Raw genomic sequence first — 26,287 nt, 5'->3', positions numbered from 1 at the left:
CAAAGGCGGAGGTAGCGGTCCTGCTGCTGGGTTGTTGCCCTCCTACGGCCTCCTCCACGTCTCCTGATGTACCGGCCTGTCTCCTGGTAGCGCCTCCATGCTCTGGACACTACGCTGACAGACACAGCAAACCTTCTTGCCACAGCTCGCATTGATGTGCCATCCTGGATGAGCTGCACTACCTGAGCCACTTGTGTYGGTTGTAGACTCCGTCTCATGCTACCACTAGAGTGAAAGCACCGCCAGCATTCAAAAGTGACCAAAACATCAGCCAGGAAGCATAGTAACTGAGAAGTGGTCTGTGGTCACCACCTGAAGAACCACTCCTTTATTGGGGGTGTCTTGCTAATTGCCTATAATTTCCACCTGTTGTCTATTCCATTTGCACAACAGCATGTGAAATTTATTGTCAATCAGTGTTGCTTCCTAAGTGGACAGTTTGATTTCACAGAAGTGTGATTGACTTGGAGTTACATTGTGTTGTTTAAGTGTTACCTTTATTTTTTTGAGCAGTGTATAATTGAAAAAAAAAAAAATTCTAACTGGATCCTCTTTCGATTGATAAACTGAGTTGTAAAATGTACATTTACTGTGCATGAAGGTCCATAAACAAAACGATTCACTACATTGGGATTCATTCAGGACTATATGCATTGACCACTAGAGGTCGCATGTACACCATTTATGATTAAAGTTTGCCGTTTCCCCAGGCACGGTAGTCTGTCCAGCAAGCAATGGAATATGTGACAAAAACCCGATTACAGTTAAATTAAGAGTAAGGCATGTCAAATCTAGACCTAACAGTCAGATACTACTATCAGACTGACAACAAAGAGTAACTGATATATCACAACGGAACCTCGTCAACAGGTAATATGCCTACATTTCATGCACATTCACAAGATTCTTTCATCACTCAATGTTGTCAAAAGCCACGTCATCAGCATTCACAGAAGCATTGTCAAAACATTACACAGGCCTGAAAACAAGCATCAGTTCGAGCAAGCAACTAACCTACGACTTGTCGCTGGAACACACCAGAACTCTCTCCAACTAACCAACCGTAAAGTACAGTAAGGGATATAAAAAGCTCATGTTCTATTTAAAACCAGGCCTGTCACTGGTCACAGCTCCTGAACCTCTTGACAGAGTCACCCCAACATCCCCCAGTGATAAACCAGTTAGCTGAGGACTGACTATGCGGAATGCTGCTGGGATGGCGGGGGGAGGGTGTCCAGTGACTGGCTGTTAGGGCCTTATCGCCTTCAGGGAGGGGGGTGTGGTATGTGGGGAAAGGGGCTTTGGCTAAATAGTTGAAAAAATACAAAAAATACTAGTATATTAACAAGAGTAGCTTTGTCCAAACACAACTAGTATGAAATGACATATTAAAACAAAAATTAAGCTCACACGTGAAATCTCACGTTAAAACTTGGTTGGCCGAGTGGTAAACACAGTTGCCTTTGGACTACACATAGCCACTGTCTAAAATAAAGACAACAAATAAACCCCTTTTTCTCCCCAATTTCGTGGTATTCAATTGGTAATTACAGTTTTGTCTCTTCGCTGCAACTCCCATACGGACTCAGGAGAGGCGAAGGTCGAGAGCCGTGCGTCCTCCGAAACACGCCCTAACCAAGCCACACTGCTTCTTGACAGAATGCCTGCTTAACCCCTCCAATGTGTCGGAGGAAACACTGTACACCTGGTGACCGTGTCAGCATGCATGTACCCGGCCCGCCACAGGAGTCGCTAGAGTGCGATGGGACAAGGACATCCCTGCCGGCCAAACCCTCCCCTAACCCGGACGATGCTGGGCCAATTGTGTGTCGCCCCATGGGTATCCCGGTCGCGGACGGCTGCAACAGAGCCTGGACTCAAACCAGGATCTCTAGTAGCACAGCTACTGTAGCAACTGTGATGCAGTGTCTTAGACCACTGCTCCACTCGGGAGGCCTACCCTTTTCTTTTTTATATGTTGTTTATCTCACACTGAACCCATGGGTCACCCTAATGTCACACCCAAAACATTCAGTAGCAGCAGCTATCACTATGCAACAGGGAAGTAAGAGATATAGGCCTAGGTATATTTGTGTATGTGGCCTAGATAGAGTATATTACATTTATTCAATGGGTGCTCATATGACAACCCCAGACCCCTCTTTTCACCCTGCCCACCTGACAGTGTTGCTGCTCCTCCTCGTCCTCACTGGTATGTTGGCAGGGCTCTGGCGTGACAGAGACAGCCTGGTGGTCGCTCTCCTCTGGGCTGCTGCCAGCACTCTCCGGTGACACATGGACTGGGGACTGGGGCTGGCTTGTTGGGACTGGCTCTGAAACAGGACAAGGACCATGAGTTGAACAAGCAACTATAGTCAGAATTCAGATCTTAGAGACTGTATAGAGCAGGTGGTATAACTCCAGTCATTAAGGATCCTGCAGTCCTGCTGGTTAACATTTTTCACTAGTGCTAATTTAACAATTTAATTTAATTAACTTGATCAATTTTATGGAGAGGGAAACTGATTCCTCACCATCGGCAGACAGAGACAATAGTGCTTAGCCAAATGTGGTGACCGTATAATTTAGTATCCGACTAAAAGACAAGGATGAAAACCAGTATACACAGCCACCCTCAAAGACCAGAATGGTGTAACCCCGACATATACATTAATGTCCAGACCAACCGCCAGATTCCACAGCTGGTATAACAACCGATTCTGCCACATGTTCCTGTTCTCCAGTGGGTTCCTGGGCTGCGCCAGATTGGGGGACTGGTTTTGCTGGGTCGTCTTTACTGGGAGCACGAGTGGAGGTGACGGCTGCTGTGGGAGAGACCGGCTCCTCCTGTGGCTGCTGGCAGAACTGGTCTTCCCACTCCTTGAGCTCCTGCTGGAACCAGCGGTTGTCCTCGCGCACGTATTGCCTGAGGATGGGTGGCAGGGAGTCCATGGCCCGCATGACCTGGCCTGTCTCGTCATCTGTGTCCTCTGTTGACATAAATATCATAAATATAACAAATCACAATGAGCTAACTGATAACAGTCAATAGTAACCTAAACTGCTAAGCAGCAAACAGTGAAAAACATTATGTAGATAAACCTGTCAGGTCTAAAAAAAACTAACACCTGGTCAGGCCATGAATATATTAATCTATTTATGTATAGATCAAGAGAAGCAGTTACAGTGTTGACAGATATAGCAGGTATACACAATATGACCAAAAGTATGTGGACACCTGCTCGTCGAACATCTCATTCCAAAATCACGGGCATTAATATGGAGTTGGTACCCCCTTTGCTACTATAACAGCCTCCACTCTTCTGGGAAGGCTTTCCACTAGATGTTGGAACATTGCTGCGTGGACTTGCTTCCATTCAGCCACAAGAGCATTTGTGAGGTCAGGCACTGATGTTGGGCGATGAGGCCTGGCTCGCAGTCGGCGTTCCAATTCATCCCAAAGTGTTTGATGGGGTTGAGGTCATGGCTTTGTGCAGGCCAGTCAAGTTCTTCCACACCGATCTTGACAAACCATTTCTGTATGGACCTCGCTTTGTGCACGGGGAGATTGTCATCCTGAAACAGGAAAGGGCCTTCCCCAAACTGTTTCCAGAAAGTTGGAAGTACAGAATTGTCTAGAATGTCATTGTATGCCTAAGGGGCCTAGCAAGAACCATGACAAACAGCCCCAGACCATTATACCTCCTCCACCAAACTTTACAGTTGGCACTATCCATTGGGACAGGTAGAGGTCTCCTGGCATCCGCCAAACCCAGATTCGTCCGTTGGACTACCAGATAGTGAAGCGTAATTCCTCACTCCAGAGAATACGTTTCCACTGCTCCAGAGTCCAATGGCTGCGAGCTTTACACCACTCCAGCTGATGCTTGGCATTGCGCATGGTGATCTTAGGCTTGTGTGCGGTTGCCCGGCCATGGAAACCCATTTCATGAAGCTCCCGACGAACAGTTCTTGTGCTGACGTTGCTTCCAGAGGCAGTTTGGAACTCGGTAGTAAGTGTCGCAACCGAGGACATACGATTTATACGTGATACGCACTTCAGCACTCGGCGGTCCCGTTCTGTGAGCTTGTGTGGCCTACCACTTCTCAGCTGAGCCGTTGTTTCTCCTAGATGTTTCCTCTTCATAACAGCACTTACAGTTGACCGGGGGCAGCTCTAGCAGTGCATACATTTGACGAACTGACTTATTGGAAAGTTGGCATCCTATGACGGTGCCACTTTGAAAGTCACTGAGCTGTTCAGTAAGGCCATTCTACTGCCAATGTTTGTCAATGGAGATTGCATGGCTGTGTGCCTCAATTTTATACACCTGTCAGCAACGGGTGTGGCTGAAATAGCCGAATCCACTCATTTGAAGGAGTGTTCACATACTTTTGTATATATGCTCGCTGCTCGCTGGACAGTGCCAGCAGGCAGTCCAAATTAATTTAGCTGATGTGTTTTTGGTCCATGGAATAAAAAAAAATGTTTATCCTTTTTCTCCCCAATTTCGTGGTATCCAATTGGTAGTGTCTACTGTCTTGTCTCATCGCTGTAACTCCCGTACGGACTCGGGAGAGGCGAAGGCCGAGAGCCATGCGTCCTCCGAAACACAACCCAACCAAGCCGCACTGCTTCTTGACACAACGCACATCCAACCCGGAAGCCAGCCGCACCAATGTGTCGGAGGAAACACCGTACACCTAGCGACCTGGTCAGCGTGCACTGCGCCCGGCCCGCCACAGGCGTCGCTAGTGCGTGATGAGACAAGGATATCCCTGCAGGCCAAACCCTCCCTAACCCAGACGACGCTGGGCCAATTGTGCGCCGCCCCATGGGCCTCCCGGGCACGGCCGGCTGCGGCAGAGCCTGGGCTCGATCCCTGGAACACATTTGATTTGATTTATTAGGATCCCCATTAGCCGACGCCAGTAGCGACCGGGGTCCAACATAACGAAAAAGACATTAAACAAAATACTTTACATACATTTAAAAACATGAACATGTAGTGTGTGTGTGTGCATCTATCAGTTAAACATACATGTCAGTACATACACACATCAAGTATGTCACATGGGGGAGAGGCGTGCCACGAGGTGTTGCTTTATTTGTTTTTTGAAACTAGGTTTGCTGTTCACTTGCACTCTATGAGATGGAAGGGAGTTCCATGCACTCATGGCTCTGTATAATACTGTACGTTTCCTTGAATTGTTCTGGACCTGGGGACTGTGAAAAGACCCTGCGTCTGGTGGGGTAAGTGTGTGTGTCAGAGCTGTGTGTATGTTGACTATGCAAACAATTTGGAATTTCCAACATATTAATGTGTCCTATAAAAAAAGAGATGCAGTCAGTCTTACCTCAACTCTTATCCAGACTGACTGGCATGCATAATATTAATATTAGCCCTCTGATTACAATGAAGAGCAAGATACTGGCAGCAAGCTGATAGGTCTGCTGTTAGAACCAGTAAAGAACCATAGCTAGTTTCTCAGTGGAATGGGGAGGAGGGAAATGGGTACCTGTGATGAGGTGAGGCAGCCTGTCGTCAATGTACATGAGACAATAAGCACTGGCGTTGGTCATGCCTCCGTACGAGTCCCTGACCAGCTCCTCCCAGGAGGACTCGCTGACGATGACATCGTTGTACTTCATCCAGCGCTGGTTGGCGTGGTCGTAGATATAAGCCCAGTAGTGGCCGGCCGAGGCTTGTCCCTCGTGGACGAGGACGGCGTGAAGCCTATACGGCACCTTCACACGTCAAACAAGGTTAGGACCAGAAAAGTAAAGTTTCAGCAGAATCTTTCTGTATTGGCCGGTGCATATTCAAACAAGAATTTTAGGTCCCGAAAATTCAATTTTCAGCAGAAATCTTCGGTATTGACACATTACACATTAAACAAAGGATTAGGACAAAAAAATGTTTTGGCACAAACATTCTATAGTTGCTTCTGCACACATCAACCAAAAGCTTTTAATAACTTCTGCTTTGTTACTAGCATAGTATGCCATGACATCCATCTCATTACATATACTGAACTCAATCCATTCTTGTTAACTTCTCATGACATTCAACCCCCATGTATTCTCTGTTCCCACCCACAATTGTGCTGCATTGTGATAATGTGATAATGCACAAATACTAAGGCAACAATATCAAACTCATTGCCAAAGGTAACATGTAATAACGTTTTTCAGTGTGTGGGATACTGTTAATCAGTATAGTCTCTTGTGACCGAACATTAACATAATGCCAAATCGAGTACCTGACAAGATTTGGGACTTGGTTCCTAGATTAATCATTATGCAATGTTTGTTACACATGTTCAACCTGACAAAGTGATATTAGTGCATCTCATGCTTTAACCTGACAGGGACTGTCAGATGGATGAGTACGAGGGATCTTACCTGACACAGGCTGTTATCCGAGTACATGCCCTCCAGTGCTTGGCTGACCCTGTCGATGCTGGCCTTTAGCTCTGAGCACCAAGACACAGACACACAGATCAATGCAGTGCACCTGGGACCAGGATAGGCTGTCAGCTCATGAAATGTACAGTAAATGAGCATGATCAAATATAGCTTCAAATCATCTTTAAAAAGTTAACTTGCCTCAGTGAATGTAATTTCTCAATCACTACAGATATACCATATAAATCAAGTGCTATTCGCATGTCAAATTGTCATGGGATGTATCCATTGTTAAAATGTTGGTGCTATGCATATCTTACAGTGTGTCTTTAATGTACAATAAAAATAAATAAACTCATAAAAATTAGGTTATCATTAGTGAATCCAGGTGTAAGTCACTGTACCGTTCATGTTGATCTCCACCTCTGTCCTCCAGCGCTGCAGGCAGGTCTTGACAAAGCGCAGCTCCTCCTCGGTCACACTGTGGGGGGCTGGGTGAGGTGGGGTGTCCATGGGGGCTCTACACTGGGTGAAGGGCTTGTAGATAGGTGTCCTCTGGCCCGAGGGGGGCTGCTGCTGGCAGGTGGGGCTGTCGGACAGGCCTGTGTCTCCTGGCTCCTGGCACTGACTGAGGAGACCCACAAAGGAAAAGCAGGATATCAACAAAAATACAGTAAATACAGTGATTGATGTGCTATACACAGGCTAACAGGTAAAACATTATAGGGTTTTGGTCAATTTCATTTCAGAAATGAAATGGAATAAATAGAAATCTACAGTATTTCACATCATCATTTTTTACTACATTTCAAATGTATGAACTGATTTTCAATAATCTCCTGAATTGACTGATTCACATTGACATTCTAGGTAGGAAAACATCAAAGTGTTCAGCTCTCTTCAGCAGCTGCACTGCAGTCATATTGAGTAACATGGAGTACCGGTAAGTAATGCAAGACTAGATATTGTGTAAGCACATGAAACTAGAAATTCACTCATAGCCTTGACTAGTGAGACGCAGTTGTCCCAGAGGTCCTTGCCTGGTGTCATCAGGGTTGCCCTCTGTGTGCTTGGTGTTGCTCCCGGAGGGAGTGGGGGAAGAGGCAGCCAGCCTCACATCTTCAGCTGGGGACACACTGGTGGGCTTGGTGCAGGCGAACTCCAACACGTACTGTAACATGTCCGCCAGTGGATACTTTGTCGGCCCTGAGCCATAGTTTCTGTAGCTGGAAACAGAAGGAGACAGAGGTTGAACTGACAGTACCCAAACAATTACAAGCAGGTTTCATCAATAACATTGTCAGTCATGACTCATGAGTAGGACATTTCCTACGTGAATCAAACAACTAATATTATGGGACCACTATGTGTATGACAGTTTTTATACTAACTCATGATTAATTCACTCTCAATGGACACATTTGGAGGTATCCATCCTGTTGCAGTCATCACTGACTTTTTTAATGAAAAAGTATAAACTAAAATAACACGTGAACAAACCTGATGTGTCACACTGCTTTACAAACAGTAACCTCAATAGTAAACTCACCACTCCAGTTTCTGCTGCAGGACTATGAGCTGCTCCTTCAGTCTCTTCACTTCTTCTCTCCTGTTGTGGGTCTGCTCATTGTTCTTGTGAAGGTATCTGTTCGCATACAGTAAACTTAGTTTACCACAACAAAAGTTTATTTGACTCTGGTTCCCCACTTACAGTATCAACATTACAATGCAATACAATGCTCAGTCTAAGTGAATGCCGATAGTTGAAGTCGGAAGTTTACAAAAACGAATTTTAATGACTCCAACCTAAGTGTTTCAACCACTCCACAAATTTCTTGTTAACAAACTATAGTATTGGCAAGTTGTTTATGAAATCTACTTTGTGCATGACATTTCTCTAACATCTCTAACTCTAATTGTTTACAGACAGATTATTTCACTGTATCACAATTCCAGTGGGTCAGAAGTTTACATACACTAAGTTGACTGTGCCTTTTAACAGCTTGGGAAATTCCAGAAAATTATGTCATGGCTTTAGAAGCTTCTGATAGGCTAATTGACACAATTTGAGTCAATTGGAGGTGTACCTGTGGATGTATTTCAAGGCCTACCTTCAAACTCAGTGCCTCTTTGCTTGACATCATGGGAAAAATCAAAAGAAATCAGCCAAGACCCCAGAAAAAGAATTGTAGACCTCCACAAGTCTGGTTCATCCTTGGGAGCAATTTCCAAAGCCCTGAAGGCACCACGTTCATCTGTACAAATAATAGTACGCAAGTATAAACACCATGGGACCAGACAGTCGTCATACCGCTCAGGAAGGAGACTCATTCTGTCTCCTAGTGATGAACGTACTTTGGTGCGAAAAGTGCAAATCAATCCCAGAACAACAGCAAAGGACCTTGTGAAGATGCTGGAGGAAACAGGCACAAAAGTATCTATATCCACAGTAAAACAAGTCCTATATCGACATAACCTGAAAGGCCGCTCAGCAAGGAAGAAGCCACTGCTCCAAAATCGCCACAAAAAAGCCACACTACGGTTTGCAACTGCACGTGGGGACAAAGATCTTTTTTTTTTTTTTTTAAATGTCCTCTGGTCTGATGAAACAAAAATAGAACTGTTTAGCCATAATAATCATCGTTATGTTTGGAGGAAAAAGGGGGAGGCTTGCAAGCCGAAGAACACCATCCCAACTGTGAAGTACGGGGGTGGCAGCATCATGTTGTGGGGGTGCTTTGCTGCAGGAGGGACTGGTGCACTTCACAAAATAGATGGCATCATGAGAAGGAAAATTATGTGGATATATTGAAGCAACATCTCAAGACATCAGTCAGGAAGTTAAAGCTTGGTCACAAATGAGTCTTCCAAATAGACAATGACCCCAAGCATACTTTCAAAGTTGCGGCAACATGGCTTAAGTACAACAAAGTCAAGGTATTGGAGTGGCCATCACAAAGCCCTGACCTCAATCCTATAGAAAATTTGTGTGCAGAACTGAAAAAGTGGGTGCGAGCAAGGAGGCCTACAAACCTGACTCAGTTACACCAGCTCTGTCAGGAGGAATGGGCCAAAATTCACCCAACTTATTGTGGGAAGCTTGTGGAAGGCTACCTGAAACATTTGACCCAAGTTTAAATTGTTTAAGGCAATGCTACCATATACTAATTGAGTGTATGTAAACTTCTGACCCACTGGGAATGTGATGAAATAAATAAAAAGCTGAAATAAATCATTCTCTCTACTACTATTATTCTGACATTTCACATTCTTAAAATAAAGTGGTGATCCTAACTGACCTAAGACAGGGATTTGTTTTACTAGGATTAAAAGTCAGGAATTGTGAGAAACTGAGTTTAAATCTATTTTGAGAAATTGTATGTAAACTTCTGACTTTCATTGATTATAAAATGGGTGATTCAAGCCCTGATTACTGACTGGCTGACAGCCATGGTATATCAGACCGTATACCACGGATATAACAAAACATTTATTTTTGCTGCTCTAATTACCATGGTCACCAGTTTATAATAGCAATAAGGCACCTCTGGGGGTTTTGGTACAGTATATTGCCAATATACCACGGCTAAGTGCTGTATCCAGGCATTCCACATTGTGTCATGCATAAGAACATCCCTTAGCCATGGTATTTTGGCCATATACCACATCTCCTCGGGCCTTATTGCTTAAATATAAACCATCACACTACCTCCACAGCGACCTGAGAGACTGATCAACAACTACAGGAAGCGTTTGGTTGGAGTCATTGCAGCTAAATGTGGCACAAGCAGTTATTGAGAGTAAGGGGGCAATTACTTGTTCACAAAGGAGCACTGGGTGTTGCATAACGTTGTTAATGTAATACATGAAATAAGTATGTAATTGTTGTGTTATTTGTTCAGTATAAAAAAATATGCAAAAGTTGAGAACATTTCAAAGGGGGCAGATTATATATATATATATTCGTTTTTGTTTTTTCTCAAATTAATATCAAACAGCTCACCTGTCCATATATATGATTTGTGGGAATTCCAGTTTCTTATGAATCTTTTCTGGGCGTCCTAAAGACTGGTTGAACTCAAACCTGGACAGTTCAAAGGTCAACACTGGTGGTAACTTTGAGAACCACCTCTGGAACACAACAGAATTCACATTAACATTTCAATTTCTATCTATATTACATTTACATTCATATGTATTTGGCTTAACATTCACAACAACTTTCAGAGTAAACATAAAGCTAGGAGTTTGGTATGCTCACCTCGCTGCCAGACGAAATGGTTTGATCCAAATGTAGGGCTTCAATCTCCCCCTCTACCATGGCGCCTTCAAGACATTCATCCAAGTTGTTGAAACCGTTCACTTGTAAGGGGTACTGGCCAAACTGCTCAATGTTGGTTAAGGTCTTGCCTACACATTGTCAAACATCGATGTGAATTGACAGAAAAAATAAGGATTGCATAAGGGTCAGGAGTTTTTCTTCACCATGTGACCTCAGCAGGAAAAACTATGGCGCCTACTTAAAGGCTATATCAGATTACGACTAGTCATATAGGGTCATAGCCAAGTATGATATGATAGTGACTACGGTCATAGCCTAAAAACAAGCTTTTCCTGGTCATGTCAGGTGATCAGGAAATACTTGAGGCCCTACAGTATGTATAACCAAAATTAAATGTCCATTCTATGCTTACCCGCATGAGTTCTCTCTGCCACAAATGTCCCATAGAACAGCTGAACCATTGGGTTTTCTTTTTTATCTTCCGGGCTGCTAAAGATAAGATCACATTTATACCTCGAGCAATTCAATATCTGATTTCCTGTACTTCAAGACAAATAATACTGGTACAGTAATAAGAATATGTATTATATGTTCAGTACTGGAATGTCAAATAGCTTAACAAATTACCATAGCTATGATATCTTAGTTAGCAACAGGGGAGCAACTTTGGTTTTAGTACCAGCCAAAAGTTTGAACACACCTACTCATTCAAGAATTTTTCTACATTGTAAAATAACAGTGAAGACATCAAAACTATGAAATAACACATATGGAAATAATAACAATGTATAACACAATGTAGTAAACCAAAAAGTTGTATTTTTTATTTTTTTAATCAAAATATATTTGAGATGAGATTTTTCAAAGTAGCCACCCTTTGCCTTGATGACAGCTTTGCACACTCTTGGCATTCACTCAACCAGCTTCACATGGAAAGCTTTTCCAACAGTCTTAAAGTAGTTCCCATATATGCTGAGCACTTGTTGGCTGCTTTTCCTTCACTCTGCGACCCAACTCATCCCAAACCACCTCAATTGGGTTGAGGTTGGGTGATTGTGGAGGCCAGGTCATCTGGTGCAGCACTCCAGCTCTCTCCTTCTTGGTCAAATAGCCCTTACACAGCCTGGAGGTGTGTTGGGTCATTGTCCTGCTGAAAAACAAATTATAGTCCCACTAAGCGCAAACCAGATAGGATGGCGTATCGCTGCAGAATGTTGTGGTAGCAATGCTGGTTAAGTGTGTCTTGAATTCTAAATAAATCACCTACAGTGCCACCAGCAAAGCACCCCCACACCATCACACCTCCTCCATGCTTCAGGTGGTATCTACACGTTCACCTACTCTGCAACTCACAAAGACACGGCGGTTGGAACCAAAAATCTAAAAAATCTGACCAAAGGACAGATTTCCACCAGTCTAATGTCCATTGCTCATGTTTCTTGGCCCAAGCAAGTCTCTTCTTCTTATTGGTGTCCTTTAGTAATGGTTTCTTTGCGGCAAGTCGACCATGAAGGCCTGACTCACACAGCTTCCTCTGAACAGTTGAGATGTTGAAATGTGTCTGTCCGTGAATAATAATAATAATTTTTTAGGTTGCAATTCGACTCTAATGAACTATTATCCTCTGTAGCAGAGGTAACTCTGGGTCTTCCTTTCCTGTGGCGGTCCTCATGAGAGCCAGTTTCATCATAGCGCTTGATGGTTTTTGCGACTGCACTTGAAGAAACGTTCAAAGTTCTTGAAATGGTCCGGATTGACTGACCTTCATGTCTTAAACTTCTTATGGCTGAGATCCCGCTAACGGGATCGATATGACAACAGCCAGTGAAAGTGCAGGGCGCCAAATTCAAACAGAAATCTCATAATTAAAATTCCTCAAGCATACAAGTATTTCACACCATTTTAAAGATACACGTCTTGTTAATCCCACCACAGTGTCCGATTTCAAATAGGCTTTTCGGCGAAAGCACCACAAACGATTATGTTACATCAGAGCCAAGTCACAGAAAAACACAGCCATTTTTCCAGCCAAAAAGAGGAGTCACAAAAAGCAGAAATAGAGATAGAATGAATCACTAACCTTTGATGATCTTCACCAGATGACACTCATAGGACTTCATGTTACACAATACATGTATGTTTTGTTCGATAAAAGTCGTATTTATATAAAACAAACTCAGTATACATTGGTGCGTTATGTTCAGTAGTTCCAAAAACATCCGGTGATTTTGCAGAGAGCCACATCAATTTACAGAAATACTCATAAATGTTGATGAAAATGCAAGTGTTATGCATGGAACTTTAGATACACTTCTCCTTAATGCAACCGCTGTGTCAGATTTCAAAAAAGCTTTACGGAAAAAGCAAATAATCTGAGTACGGCGCTCAGAGCCCAAACAAGAAAAAAAAATATCCGCCATATTGTGCAATCAACAGAAGTCAGAAATAACATTATAAACATTCACTTACCTTTGATGATCATCAGAATGCACTCCCAAGAATCCCAGTTCCACAATAAAGGTTTATTTTGTTCGATAATGTCCATCATTTATGTCCAAATAAATCAGTTTTCTTCGCGCGTTCAGTACACAATCTAAACTCACGAAGCGCGGGCAGGTCCAGGCAAAAGTTCAGACGAAAAGTCATATTACAGTCCGTAGAAACATGTCAAACGAAGTATAGAATCAATCTTTAGGATGTTTTTAACATAAATCTTCAATAATGTTCCAACCGGAGAATTCCTTTGTCTTCAGAAATGCGATGGAACAGAGCTCGCTCTCACGTGAACGCGCATGGTCAGCGCATGTTCAGCTCATGGCAGACCTTACTCAATCCCCTCTCATTTGGCCCCACCTCACAGTAGAAGCATCAAACAAGTTCTTAAAGGACTGTTGACATCTAGTGGAAGCCTTAGGAAGTGCAACATGACAAATATCCCACTGTATCTTCAATAGGGAATGAGTTGAAAAACGACCAACCTCAGATTTCCCACTTCCTGGTTGGCTTTTTTCTCAGGTTTTTGCCTCCATATGAGTTCTGTTATACTCACAGACATCATTCAAACAGTTTTAGAAACGTCAGAGTGTTTTCATCCAAATAGACTAATAATATGCATATATTAGCAACTGGGACTGAGTAGCAGGCAGTTTACTCTGGGCACTTATTCATCCAAGCTACTCAATACTGCCTCCAGCCATAAGAAGTTAAAGTAATGATGGACCGTCATTTCTCTTTGCTTATTTGAGCTGTTCTTGCCATAATATGGACATGGTATTTTACCAAATAGGGCTATCTTCTGTATACCAACCTTACCTTGTCACAACACAACTGATTGGCTCAAACGCATTAAGAAGGAAAGCAATTCCACAAATTAACAAAACACACCTGTTCATTGAAAAGCATGTGTTACTTCATTTCATTCATTTCTACAACGTAGAACAGTAAAATAAAGAAAAACCCATGAATGATAGGTGTGTCCAAACGTTTGACTGTACTGTATATACATATACATACAGTACCAGTCAAAAGTTTGGACACACATATGGAGATATATATAAATAAAACTCATACAAAATAAAAAAGAACGTCCTTGCACTGTCAACTGCGTTTATTTTCAGCAAACTTAACATGTGTAAATATTTGTATGAACATAACAAGATTCAACAGACATAAACTGAACAAGTTCCACAGGCATGTGACTTACAGAAATGGAATATGTGTCCCTGAACAAAGGGGGGGGGGGGGTCAAAATCAAAAGTAACAGTCAGTACTGGTGTGGCCACCAGCTGCATTAAGTACTGCAGTGCATCTCCTCCTCATGGACTGCACCAGATTTGCCAGTTCTTGCTGTGAGATGTTACCACACTCTTCCATTTTAAATCCAGTCTGAAACACTCCAAACAGCCTACCCAACCGCTACAGAGCGCATACATGGCCTAAAGCACACAGTGCCTCATTTTGTATCACATTCCAATTATTAAACTGGGGGGAAAATATGTAATTTCAGAATGTGGGGTGATGTCCCCCCCGTCCCCAGTGAATTTGCGCCCCTGGTTAGCTATGACGATAAATGTGTTTCGTACAGAACTGACTGTTGGGATAAAATCCTTGACTTACTTTCCATTAGCAGCCAGCTGAAAGGCATCTTCAAGCCAGTCAAGGAGTTTGTGGGTGAACTCACTCACATCCTAGAATGAACACATCTGAAATGAACATCTTTGTATGCAAAGCAGTTGATGTAAAGGGGTGGCCATGACCCTGGTGTGTGTGTGTGTGTGTGTGTGTGTGTGTGTGTGTGTGTGTGTGTTGTGTGTGTGTTGGTTGTGGGTGTGTGTGTGTGTGTGTGTGTGTGTGTGTGTGTGTGTGTGTGTGTGTGTGTATGTGTGTGTGTGTGTGTGTATGTGTATTGGCAAGTGTGTATGTGCGTATACCTGTTGGACCTCAGTGTGTACCTGTTGGGCCTCACTGGATCGGAAAGCATCTCTCAAAAGCTCTACGGCAGCAGACGGGTCCACAAACCTACGAGTGGAGCCCACCATGAGAGCAAAGAGACAGCGCAGCTCCTGCATGAAGGCTATGTTCCTCTTGTCCTGAGAACACATGCATACGTTAGGCTTCTCTTACTTCACAGAGCTGCACTGGAAAACCTGGGCAACACTTTACTGTTTTCAACAATATATCTTCATATGCAGAGGAGTCCATATAACTTTGTACTTACACTTAATAATAACATTCATGAGCCTTTCTTATAAACGTATATACATTTTTATAACATTTGATTATAACATGTAGCCTACACTGTTTATAAATTGTTTATCAATGCGTCTTCATGGAAGTTACTATTAAGTGTTAACCACTATCTTTATGCACAATGTATAACTCTGTAGTCTAGTTTCCCCTCTAATATCAGCCAGACATCCCCTGACTCTTCAGCCTCTGGGACCCAAAGGTCCAGTCTCTGTTCCTCAGGGCTCCTGGCTCTCCATTGGACACTCACCGAGTGGCTCGTACACTTCTCCAGGATTCGCTCAGACAGGCAGTAGTTAAGTACCAATCTGCGGAACACGGGCAGGTGGAACAGGGACTGAAATAAGAGACAAAGATGAGATTTTTCGTGTGTAAAAATGTCATTGTCGAGGATACTTATGGAGGTTTTAACACATGAGAGTCACAGTTAAGCAAACAAAAGAAAATACCATTGAGATAAGGGTGATGGTAATTTTCCTCTCATAACAAGACAAATAAATGAGATAATCTTCTCTTTATATTAGTGACAAAACACTTCATCGATGCTGGTGAGCCATAGTGTGTTTTATTGCTAACTCTGTAACATATACAACACAATGGAGCCTTTTGTGCAGTTTTGAAGTGACAACAATATACCCACGTTTTTGATCGCATTAGGCCTATGTGTCTTCTCAACTTTCTCGTTTCCCTGAAACTTAATTACAGATGATCACAATCTTACTGTAAAGCGTACCACACCAGATACCATAGAAATATGAGTACACAGCCACATGCATTCATACAGTGAGTCTCAATCAGATAACTACTTTCTATGGGTAAATTGTGATGGAAAGAGTCAAATAAAATGATGGATTTAAAATGGAACAACTTCAAATGACTTCTCAGCCACTCAAAATGTGTGCATGCATTGCTATCCACTGTTGATATTTCCTTTGGGTTTTAGTGCTTTAAATCGATGTGGCGCATATCTTAACGAAATTAAGACAAATGAGCATTCCCATTTGGCCTAATCTACCGATATAAACTCATTTCAGTCCAGGCGGCAGAGTTCATCGCTTTCTCTATCATCACAACACTGCACTATTTAATTACCCTTGCAGTCTATCAATATCAATGAAGGCTTGAATTTCAGCAGAGCCACCTGATAGGCCCAGCTAAATTTAGTCTGGAATGGACTCTTAATAGAATTATTGCACCAAGAAGCTTTTGCGTTTGGAAAGTAAAAACCCTTATCCCACCACTGCCCCTCATCTTTCCCCATCCTCCTGGTATTACCGACAACTCAATTAACACAATATGGCTTGATTGTGTGGTAACAGGTTGAAAATAAATCTTCTCCCTCTATTTGCCAGAAGTCGACATCGTTCAGCAAATTGGACGGAAAAACAAACATGTGTTTGGAGCCTTCTCGCCTAGTGGTAATATTTTGAACCGATTCACACCAGAAGTCTTGAAATGTTTTGGAAAACTGGGAGAGGTTCTAAACATGGTCATCACATATACACAAATTAGGAGGTGGTGCAGAAAGTCAAGGCCGTATTATAGAGACCAAAGGAGTCCAAGGGATTCTGCAGATTCTGCAAAATTCAAATACAACCTTTACTGTACGACATCAACCTTAGTAACAGCCAGGACCTGACTGGTGATACAACAGGTGGTCTTAAATGGCAAAGCATTAACAAGGTCCACAGTACAAACCGCAAATGTTATACTTATCTTTTTATCCTGTTCATCTCACTGGCACAATTCTCTTTTTCTGTGCATACTTTTTTATATTTTAAAGATCAAGCTCCAGAGCAGACACTGTTAATAACTGTGCATTAGTGTGTATATTGTGTGTACCTCACCTGTATGACAGCACTGAACCAGCAGGTGTTGCCCACATTGCGGATGCCCACGGGCCACTCCTCCTTACGGATCCAGTCTGCAGGGCTGCAGCTCTCTCCTTGGGCCTCGCAGCGCTTCCTCTTCACCCGTGCAGCGCTGTCCTCCACACTGGCCTCCAGTGCCCTGGAACACACCAAAACATGCCACTCCTCAACTGTAGACAATGGTCTGATTGATAGTTTCACCTGGGTTGTGTTCATTAGGCACCAAATGGAAGAAAACTGACAAAAATGGGGAGGGAATCCAATAAGAAATGCAAATTTTTGTTTTCTGTTTCAAAACATTTTCTGTTGCTTGCTCTTATGAACAAGACCCTGGTTTTCCTTTTTTGTTGATGTTATCTATTTCTCATACTGTACTTCTGTGTTCACTTCAGATATTATAACCTTTTAATTGAGAGATGACTCTCAATTGGTTACTTCTTTCAGCAAGAAAACAGCAAGCAAAGGGGAAATGGTGAGGTACTGGATGACTATACCTGTTGAGCTCTCTCTCCTCTGCCTGGGATTCTTGCAAGCTGAGCTCAATGGCTGTCTGAAGGTCATCTTTAGGAGGAGCACCTGAGGACAAACATTGGGAAACAAATTATATTTTATGTTCATCACAAGACCCTCAGTATTTTGCTCCTTTCCTTAGACTTTCCTTCCCAACTTCCGGCCTACCTTTCTGGGCCCCCCAGGCCTCCCTGTTGACTTCTGTGTCTGGTGTGTCCTCAGTCCCCTGGCCCTCCTCTGGCGGCTGTGTGGTCAGCAGCCCAACAGCATGGCTAATGTCCCCCTGACTGGCCTGGTATCAGAGATATAAGAGTAGGCATTACAATGTGTCCTTTCCAAGAACTCCCTGGCCTGGTGCCAGTCTGTTTCTGAATTTGATGATAACTCTGACAAAGGACAGAGCAGCTAAAGCAGAGATAAACTGGCACAGAGGCAAGTGGCTACACCTAACCTTAAGTTTGACCTCTACGTGATAGAGTCCTTCTAATGGATTTGTTCCCGGGGACTAAGCCCATGAAAGAGCCGGCTGACAAAAATGTCTGACAATATAATTTATTTTGCCTTTTTAAGTACGTAAGTCGCTGAAAACTCTTTTGCAACAACGACCTGAAATCTTCATCGCTCAAATGTACAATATGAGGGTTTCCCTCCATCTAGTTCATGCTCATTGACGAATGGTGTTGGCATGACATCATCTCACTGTTTCCTTCTTAGACACTACATCATTGGTCTCTGACATGGCCTACAGCTAATGTCATGTCACAACACAATTAATCAAATGTCAAATCAAGTAGACATGTGGTAATAAAAACATTTGTTCCCTAAGTGTCTTCAGGACCTACCTTGAAGTCCTCTCATAGTGTCATTGAGACAGTCCAATCATTTAGCTGAGAAATTGCTTCTACCAACCTTAGGCCAGACATGGTACTCTGGTCCCCTTCACGAAAGGCTGTGTACATCATAGAGCTCACAGTACCGTGGGAAAACTCTGTTGAAGAGGCCTACGAGCGTAAGAAACTGCGTTACACAGAGTTGGCAGCAGACGCAACTCAGCGTGGCTGGAATGCAAAAGTCTGGCCAGTTGAAGTGGGATGCAGAGGATTCGTGGCTTCTTCTACCATCAGGTTGGTGAAAGAACTTGGAATCCATGGACAGGCTCTGCGGCAGACCGTCAGAGCAGTTTCTCAAGCAGCTGAAAGAGGCAGCCAGTGGATCTGGATCAAACGGAAGGACCCTTGCTGGGCTATAACTTCATGACCCCCCACCCCCACCTGAGAACCCAATTCAGATCTGAGGTTTGCGGTCAGCTGTAGGGCTGGCTCAGGGAAGAGGACGCCCCTGCCTTGCATAGTCCCGTGGGAAATCTTAATTGGGCATGGGACACAAGCTAAGGCTTGATCACCCTTTAGCTGGCCACCTTTGATGAGGGTGTTTAGTGATTAAAGGCCGAAACACCCACTGATTCGAAGGCACACTACTGAGGATGTGTCCCAAAATTGACATCTTAACCCAGTCTAAGAAATAAACCTCCCATGCCACTCTGTCAACATCACGGCAAATCTCATGTGAGTGCATACATCTATTGGCACAATGGACAGTTTTAACATCTCGTCCCGTGTTTTATGATTCTGGGTATATGGTAGGCCTGGACCACCAAGAAGGAATCAATAAACTTTGAGAGGGCTTAAGTTACTGTCTATCTATCCACAATATGACAACGTTATACCGATTAAGCAGGCAGAACCGAAGCCTATCTGCCTGTCTGTCCACAGTGTTTGGTACTCACATTCAGGGCCCTGAGGAGGATCTGTGGGTCTTGGATGCCAGTGATCTCCCTCAGCTGGTTGATCAGCATCAGGCTCTGAGGAGCGAAAAATGTCAATGAAGAACAAAAGGCTTTCCATTAACCTGTTGCTTGGGTGAAAATAGTCTCTACAACGAAGGTATGCAATTATTCATATGACCTTCCTGGCAAGATTGAAAAGAGTACACGTTCTAGAGGTTATTTTTCCAGTCCTTTACTTTAAACTGATTAGCGTGACAGAGTATTGCTGAGTAATAATTACTTAGATGAGCTTTGGAGCCCTTTTATTACATTTAGAGTTTTTTCTCTCCGGGGCTAGGTTGAGCAGGCTAGTCTCATAGACTAGACGTAAAATAGTAAATCCGGGACACTCAAATAAGTATGATATGTTACGTTTGGTATGGTTACATAAGACAGAAGGTTACTTAAGGCAAAAGCAAAAATCAGGGTGGTTGATCGGGTGTATAACGCAAACGTCTAGCAACCTAAAGGTTGAGTGTTCGAATCTCATCATGGACAACTTTAGCATTTTAGCTAATTATCTACTTTGCGACTAGTTAGCATGTTAGCTAACCCTTCCCCTAACTTTAACCCTTTAACCTATGTGGAAGGACCACCAGAGGGCAGGCTGGTCCCACGGATAGTAGCCCAGCCCGGCATGTGAGTCAAGGTGATCAGAGGCAATTAAGCACAGCTTACGGCACTAATGACTTATTCTCTTTCCCCTACAAGAGAGAGGAGGGAACCGGCAGTAGGAGAGACTGGAGGAAGAAAAGAGTGTTTGCTTCTACAAAGGAGTAGAAGTTGTCGGAAGTCGGAAGTTTACATACACCTTAGCCAAATACATTTAAACTCAGTTTTTCACAATTCCTGACATTTAATCGTAGTAAAAATTCCCTGTCTTAGGTCAGTTGGGTCACCACTTCATTTTAAGAATGTGAAATGTCAGAATAATAGTAGAGAGAATGATACATTTCAGCTTCTATTTCTTTCATCACATTCCCAGTGGGTCAGAAGTTCACATACACTCAATTAGTATTTGGTAGCATTGCCTTTAAATTGTTTAACAAGCTTCCCACAATAAGTTGGGTGAATGTTGGCCCATTCCTCCTGACAGAGCTGGTGTAACTGAGTCAGGTTTGTAGGCCTCCTTGCTCGCACACAGTTTTTCAGTTCTGCCCACAAATATTATATGGGATTGAGGTCAGGGCTTTGTGATGGCCACTCCAATACCTTGACTTTGTTGTCCTTAAGCCATTTTGCCACAACTTTGGAAGTATGCTTGGGGTCATTGTCCATTTGGAAGACCCATTTGCGACCAAGCTTTAACTTCCTGACTGACGTCTTGAGATGTTGCTTCACATATACTCCACCCATAATTTTCCTTCTCATGATGTTATCTATTTTGTGAAGTGCACCAGTCCCTCCTGCAGCAAAGCCCCCCCACAACATGATGCTGCCCCCCCGTGCTTCATGGTTGGGATGTGTTTTTTCGGCTTGCAAGCCTCCCCCTTTTTCCTCCAACATAACGATGGTCATTATGGCCAAACAGTTCTATTTGTGTTTCATCAGACCAGGGGATATTCTCCAAAAAGTATGATATTTGTCCAAATGTTCAGTTGAAAACCTTAGTCTGGCTTTTTATATGGGGGTTTTGGAGCAGTGGGCTTATTCCTTACGGAGCGCGGCCTTTCAGGTTATGTCGATATAGGACTCGCTTTACTGTGGAAATAGATACTTTTGTACCCGTTCCTCCAGCATCTTCACAAGGTCCTTTGTTGTTGTTCTGGGATTGATTTGCACTTTCGCACCGAAGTACGTTCATCTCTAGAGACAGAACGCGTCTCCTTCCTGAGCGGTATGACAGCTGCGTCGGTCCATGGTGATTATACTTGCGTACTATTGTTTGTACAGATGAACGTAGTACCTTCAGGTGTTTGGAAATTGCTCCCAAGGATGAACCGCGACTTGTGGAGGTCTACAATTCTTTTTTCTGAGGTCTTGGCTGATTTCTTTTGATTTTCCCATGATGTCAAGCAAAAGAGCACTGGAGTTTGAAGTAGGCCTTGAAATAACATCCACAGGTACACCTCCAATTGACTCAAATTGTCTGTCAATTAGCCTATCAGAAGCTTCTAAAGCCATACATAATTTTCTGGAAAATTTCCAAGCTGTTTAAAGGCAAAGCTTCAATGCCATACAACTCTCCTTCCGTGGCCTCAACTGCTCTTAAATACAAGTAAAACCAAATGCATGCTCTCTCAACCGATCGCTGCCTGCCCCTGCCCGCCTGTCCAACATCATACTTTGGACGGTTCTGACTTAGAATATGTGGACAACTACAAATACCTAGGTGTCTGGTTAGACTGTAAACTCTCCTTCCAGACTCACATCAAACATCTCCAATCCAAAGTCAAATCTAGAATTGGCTTCCTATTCCGCAACAAAGCATCCTTTACTCATGCCGCCAAACATACCCTTGTAAAACTGACCATCCTACCAATCCTCGACTTCGGTGATGTCATTTACAAAATAGCCTCCAAAAAAACCCTACTCAATAAATGGATGCAGTCTATCACAGTGCCATCCGTTTTGTCACCAAAGCCCCATATACTACCCACCACTGCCGACCTGTACACTCTCGTGCTGGCCCTCGCTTCATACTCGTCGCCAAACCCACTGGTTCCAGGTCATCTACAAGACCCTGCTAGGTAAAGTCCCCCCTTATCTCTGCTCGCTGGTCACCATAGCAGCACCTATCTGTAGCACGCGCTCCAGCAGGTATATCTCTCTAGTCACCCCAAAACCAATTCTTCCTTTGGACGCCTCTCCTTCCAGTTCTCTGCTGCCAATGACTGGAACGAACTACAAAAATCTCTGAAATTGGAAACACCTATCTCCCTCACTAGCTTTAAGCACCAGCTGTCAGAGCAGCTCATAGATTACTGCACCTGTACATAACCCATCTACAATTTAGCCCAAACAACTACCTCTTACCTACTGTATTTATTTTATTAATTTATTTGCTCCTTTGCACCCCATTATTTTCTGTCTCTACTTTGCACTTTCTTTCCGCTGCAAAACCAACCATTTCAGGGTTTTTTAGTTTTATTACTTGCTGTGTGTATTCACTTCACCCCTCATGGCCTTTTATATTTTTATTTATTTATTTTATTTATTTATACATATATTTGTTTGCCTTCACCTCCTTATCTCACCTCACTTGCTCACATTGTATATAGACTTATTTTTTTTTTTCACTGTATTAATTGTGACTATATTGTTTTACTTCCATGCTCTAACCATATGTGCTTGTTGTATGTGTCGAACTGCTTTGCTTTATCTTGGCCAGGTCGCAATTGTAAATGAGAACGTGTTCTCAATTTGCCTACCTGGTTAAATAAAGGTTAAATAAATAAAATAAAAATAAATAGTCAACTTAGTGTAGTGTATGTAAACTTCTGACCCACTGGAATTGTGATACAGTGAATTATAAGTGAAATAATCTGTCTGTAAACAATTTTTGGAAAAATTACTTGTGTCATGCACAAAGAAGATGTCCTAACCGACTTGCCAAAACTATAGTTTGTTAACAAGAAATTTGTGAAGTGGTTGAAAAACGAGTTTTAATGCCTCCAACCTAAGTGTATGTAAACTTCCGACTTCAACTGTACCTTTTGGAAGGGGGAAGAAGAGGACAAACCACCTCTTGGGAATGGCCGCCACGGATCCGGACCACTACCCTAAGGGAGCTCTCCACAGACAGATCATTAAGGCTGTGACACACCTGTGATTTATGTTACAGTTTGAAGATACTCGCCGTGTGTTCCTTGTTCTTGTAAAGAAGATGTGTTTTCATTGTGAGGTCATCTTTGATTGTGTTGGAGGGTTTGGGAATAAAGAAATACCTCAATAGAGAACTTTATTCAATTAAGAACCTGCTCCTGACTCGTTTACTCCACCTTTCCGCTTTAGAGCAACCTCAAACGACTTGGGCCGCCTAGCTAACGTTAGCCACTGTAAATTAAAATTCCTAAAATATTATACGTTTTTAAAATTCATAACATATTGAACAAATTGCAATTTGTAACATATCATATGAAATCGATGATGGACATCCACAAATGAACACATACCATATGAAACTTTACATATCATACTAATTGGAGTGTCCCGGATTTACGTTTTCTATGTTATGTCTACCCCCGAGTGCAGGTTGGGTTGAGAACGAGAGAGAGAGAGCATACCAAAATTATTTGTGCATATGTCACCTCCAGTCCACATTTCTAGGTCCATTTTTAACTGGAGTAGTGTCTGTGAGGCCATATGAGTCTGAGGCGATATGTTCCACCACCACGTGGGTACTCTAACCCAATGTTTCCCGAACTGGTCCCAGTCCTGTATTTGATCTATTCTAACACACCTGATTAGTTGTCTAGTTGAATCAGGTGCGCAATAAAATATGTGGAATGGCTGAGGGTCACAAGGACCAGTTTGGGAAACACTGCCTTAACCAATTACAAACGTGCCACATTAATGGGATGGGACCAACTGAAACATTCCCCCAAAGCTATGCCCATTGCTACCTGTCTGCCAATTTGCGAGATCAGTTAAGTCTCACCTAAGTCTGCAGACTGGTAAATACCCTAAGTGTACAAAACATTAAGCACATCTGCTCTTTCCATGATATAGACTGTCCAGGTGAATCCAGGTGAAAGCTATGAACCCTTATTGATGTCACTTGTTAAATCCACTTCAATCAGTGTAGATGAAGGGGAGGAGACAGTTTAAAGAAAGATTTTTAAGCCTTGAGATATGGATTGTGTATGTGTGCCATTCAGAGGGTGAATCGGCAAGAGAAAAGATTTACATCCCTTTGAACGTGCACGGTGGTACGTGCCAGGCGCACCAGTTTCTGTCAGGAACTGCAACACTGCTGGGGTTTTCAAACTCAACAGTTTCCCATTGGTATTAAGAATGGTCCACCCTCAAAAGAGATCCAGTCAACTTGACACAACTGTGGGAAGGATTGGAGTCAACATGGGCCAGCGTCCCTGTCCTTGCCCCAAACATGCAATATTAGGAAGGTGTTCTTAATGTTCTACACACTCATTCAAAGTGTACATGAGTCATCATCCATGTATACCTAATACAATGCAACTAAAAGTATTCCTAACCAGCCGTAGCTGAGGCTTTGAAGTGATACACCAGATCAATAGTGGCTAAACAGTTAAAAGAATATGGGCCAGCTAAGAGGAGTGAGGCTATATAAAGCCCTCACCCCCATAACAGCAGGTGGACATGTCAGGGTAACAGTGTGAAGGCAGCCAGACACACAGACCTGGGACCATGCAGACTTATATGGAGAGCTGGGGTCTATCTTAGCCTCTTGGTCAGCCTCTATTTTGGGCCCTGACATGGATAGCTAGCACCTCTGTTTATCATTCCACTCGCCATGCCACCAGGGTTTGAGTGACAAAGGCAGTGGGTGTTTCTCTGACACACACAAAAAGCCACCACAGACCCTGGACACAGATGAATGTAGATAGACATTAATTGTGGACAAAAATACAGTTATCGTCATGCTATAAAACGGGATCAAGACATGTTGTTTAAGATTAACTATTAAAAAAAATCAAAGCTGATGGGTTTGTGTCCAGTTAAGACACTGGTGTATATGACAGAAAACTGTGGGTATGCATGTTGTTGTAGTGGTTTTGACAGATGACCTTTCTCTGATTACTGTTGTTATTGCAAAGATTGATAGACAATAACACAACTATTTTGCCAACTGTTTGTCGTGATACGTTGAACGAGACAAAATGTCAAACATCTTTGCAGGACAGGATACGTAGTGACAACAGTTTAGAAACACAGAATTCCCCACACGAGGTAATTGAAGCAACCGTGTCATTGACTGTTTCACTGAGGAATAAGGTTGTGTCGTGATATATAATATAGTGTCTGTCCACACAGAAAATGTAGGCTGTAACATTATGTGTTCTGGTTGCGTTAGTTGTTAACAATCTCATGCAAGGTTAGAGCTTTTGAAATGTCACTTGTCATTCCACTCTGTTACTTAGTGCTCACCGAATTCGTTGAGTTTTCCCCATGTTCACTCTGTTGTTCAACTCTCATGGCAGCAAAACCCGAATTTCTTGTTTATTTCCACAAATGCCTTCAGCCCTACTTCGGAGTCAAACCAACTCCATCTGTCAAAAGAGCCACACACAAGCAAAGAAGAGTGGTGTCCTTGCCTGTCCAAAAAACGGGCGCGTGCAAGCGACGTGTGTGCGCGCGGTTACGTCTGATACAGTATATCAGTACAAGGATGAACTGTTATGAAGTATGTTCACCTATAGGCAAACTGCAGGGGCATCATTTCAGCTAAATCTAGGATATGGCAGAGTGACCGGACGGTGGGGGGATTGAGTGAGGGTTTCCTCCCCCAAATATTTTTTGAAAGCTGAAGCTCATTTATTGCATTTTTTAACAATTTTAAAACGCTAAAATGCTATTTGGAGAATAGCAAAAACAAGAAAAATTACTCCAGACATTATCATCGTGGCTGCTGTAGCTTCATTTACATCAGTCAACATGGGACATAACAGCCTACCAACAGTTCATACAGCAATTAATTAGCTGCTACACACTAGCTCAGCATC

The 26,287-nt window shown here is 43.0% G+C and overlaps 1 protein-coding gene across 7 annotated transcripts in view; it reads right to left on the bottom strand.

The window, feature by feature from the left end:
- Positions 1–25,928, bottom strand: part of LOC111950642 (ubiquitin carboxyl-terminal hydrolase 28) — a 36,449-nt gene extending 10,521 nt beyond the window's left edge. For 2 of the 7 annotated variants that reach the window (XM_023968395.2, XM_023968396.2), the window contains exons 1-18: positions 25,713–25,928; positions 19,605–19,679; positions 17,987–18,110; positions 17,803–17,884; positions 17,285–17,447; positions 15,688–15,774; positions 15,122–15,280; positions 14,808–14,878; positions 11,104–11,180; positions 10,671–10,819; positions 10,413–10,540; positions 7,959–8,072; positions 7,450–7,635; positions 6,814–7,037; positions 6,407–6,477; positions 5,521–5,749; positions 2,688–2,990; positions 2,179–2,333 (exon numbers count right to left, since the gene is read on the bottom strand). In XM_023968395.2, the coding sequence (XP_023824163.1) occupies positions 2,179–2,333; positions 2,688–2,990; positions 5,521–5,749; positions 6,407–6,477; positions 6,814–7,037; positions 7,450–7,635; positions 7,959–8,072; positions 10,413–10,540; positions 10,671–10,819; positions 11,104–11,180; positions 14,808–14,878; positions 15,122–15,280; positions 15,688–15,774; positions 17,285–17,447; positions 17,803–17,884; positions 17,987–18,110; positions 19,605–19,679; positions 25,713–25,760 (2,445 nt within the window). In that variant the 5' untranslated portion in view covers positions 25,761–25,928. The remainder of the gene's footprint in view (positions 1–2,178; positions 2,334–2,687; positions 2,991–5,520; positions 5,750–6,406; positions 6,478–6,813; positions 7,038–7,449; positions 7,636–7,958; positions 8,073–10,412; positions 10,541–10,670; positions 10,820–11,103; positions 11,181–14,807; positions 14,879–15,121; positions 15,281–15,687; positions 15,775–17,284; positions 17,448–17,802; positions 17,885–17,986; positions 18,111–19,604; positions 19,680–25,712) is intronic. The other 5 variants (XM_023968398.2, XM_023968397.2, XM_023968399.2 and 2 more) reach the window with 5 other exon arrangements.
- Between the last annotated feature and the right edge of the window lie 359 nt (positions 25,929–26,287).

This window comes from Salvelinus sp. IW2-2015, linkage group LG23 (genome assembly GCF_002910315.2).
Source record: "Salvelinus sp. IW2-2015 linkage group LG23, ASM291031v2, whole genome shotgun sequence".
Taxonomy (NCBI): Eukaryota; Metazoa; Chordata; class Actinopteri; order Salmoniformes; family Salmonidae; genus Salvelinus; species Salvelinus sp. IW2-2015.
This window is presented reverse-complemented; position numbering and strand designations above follow the sequence as displayed.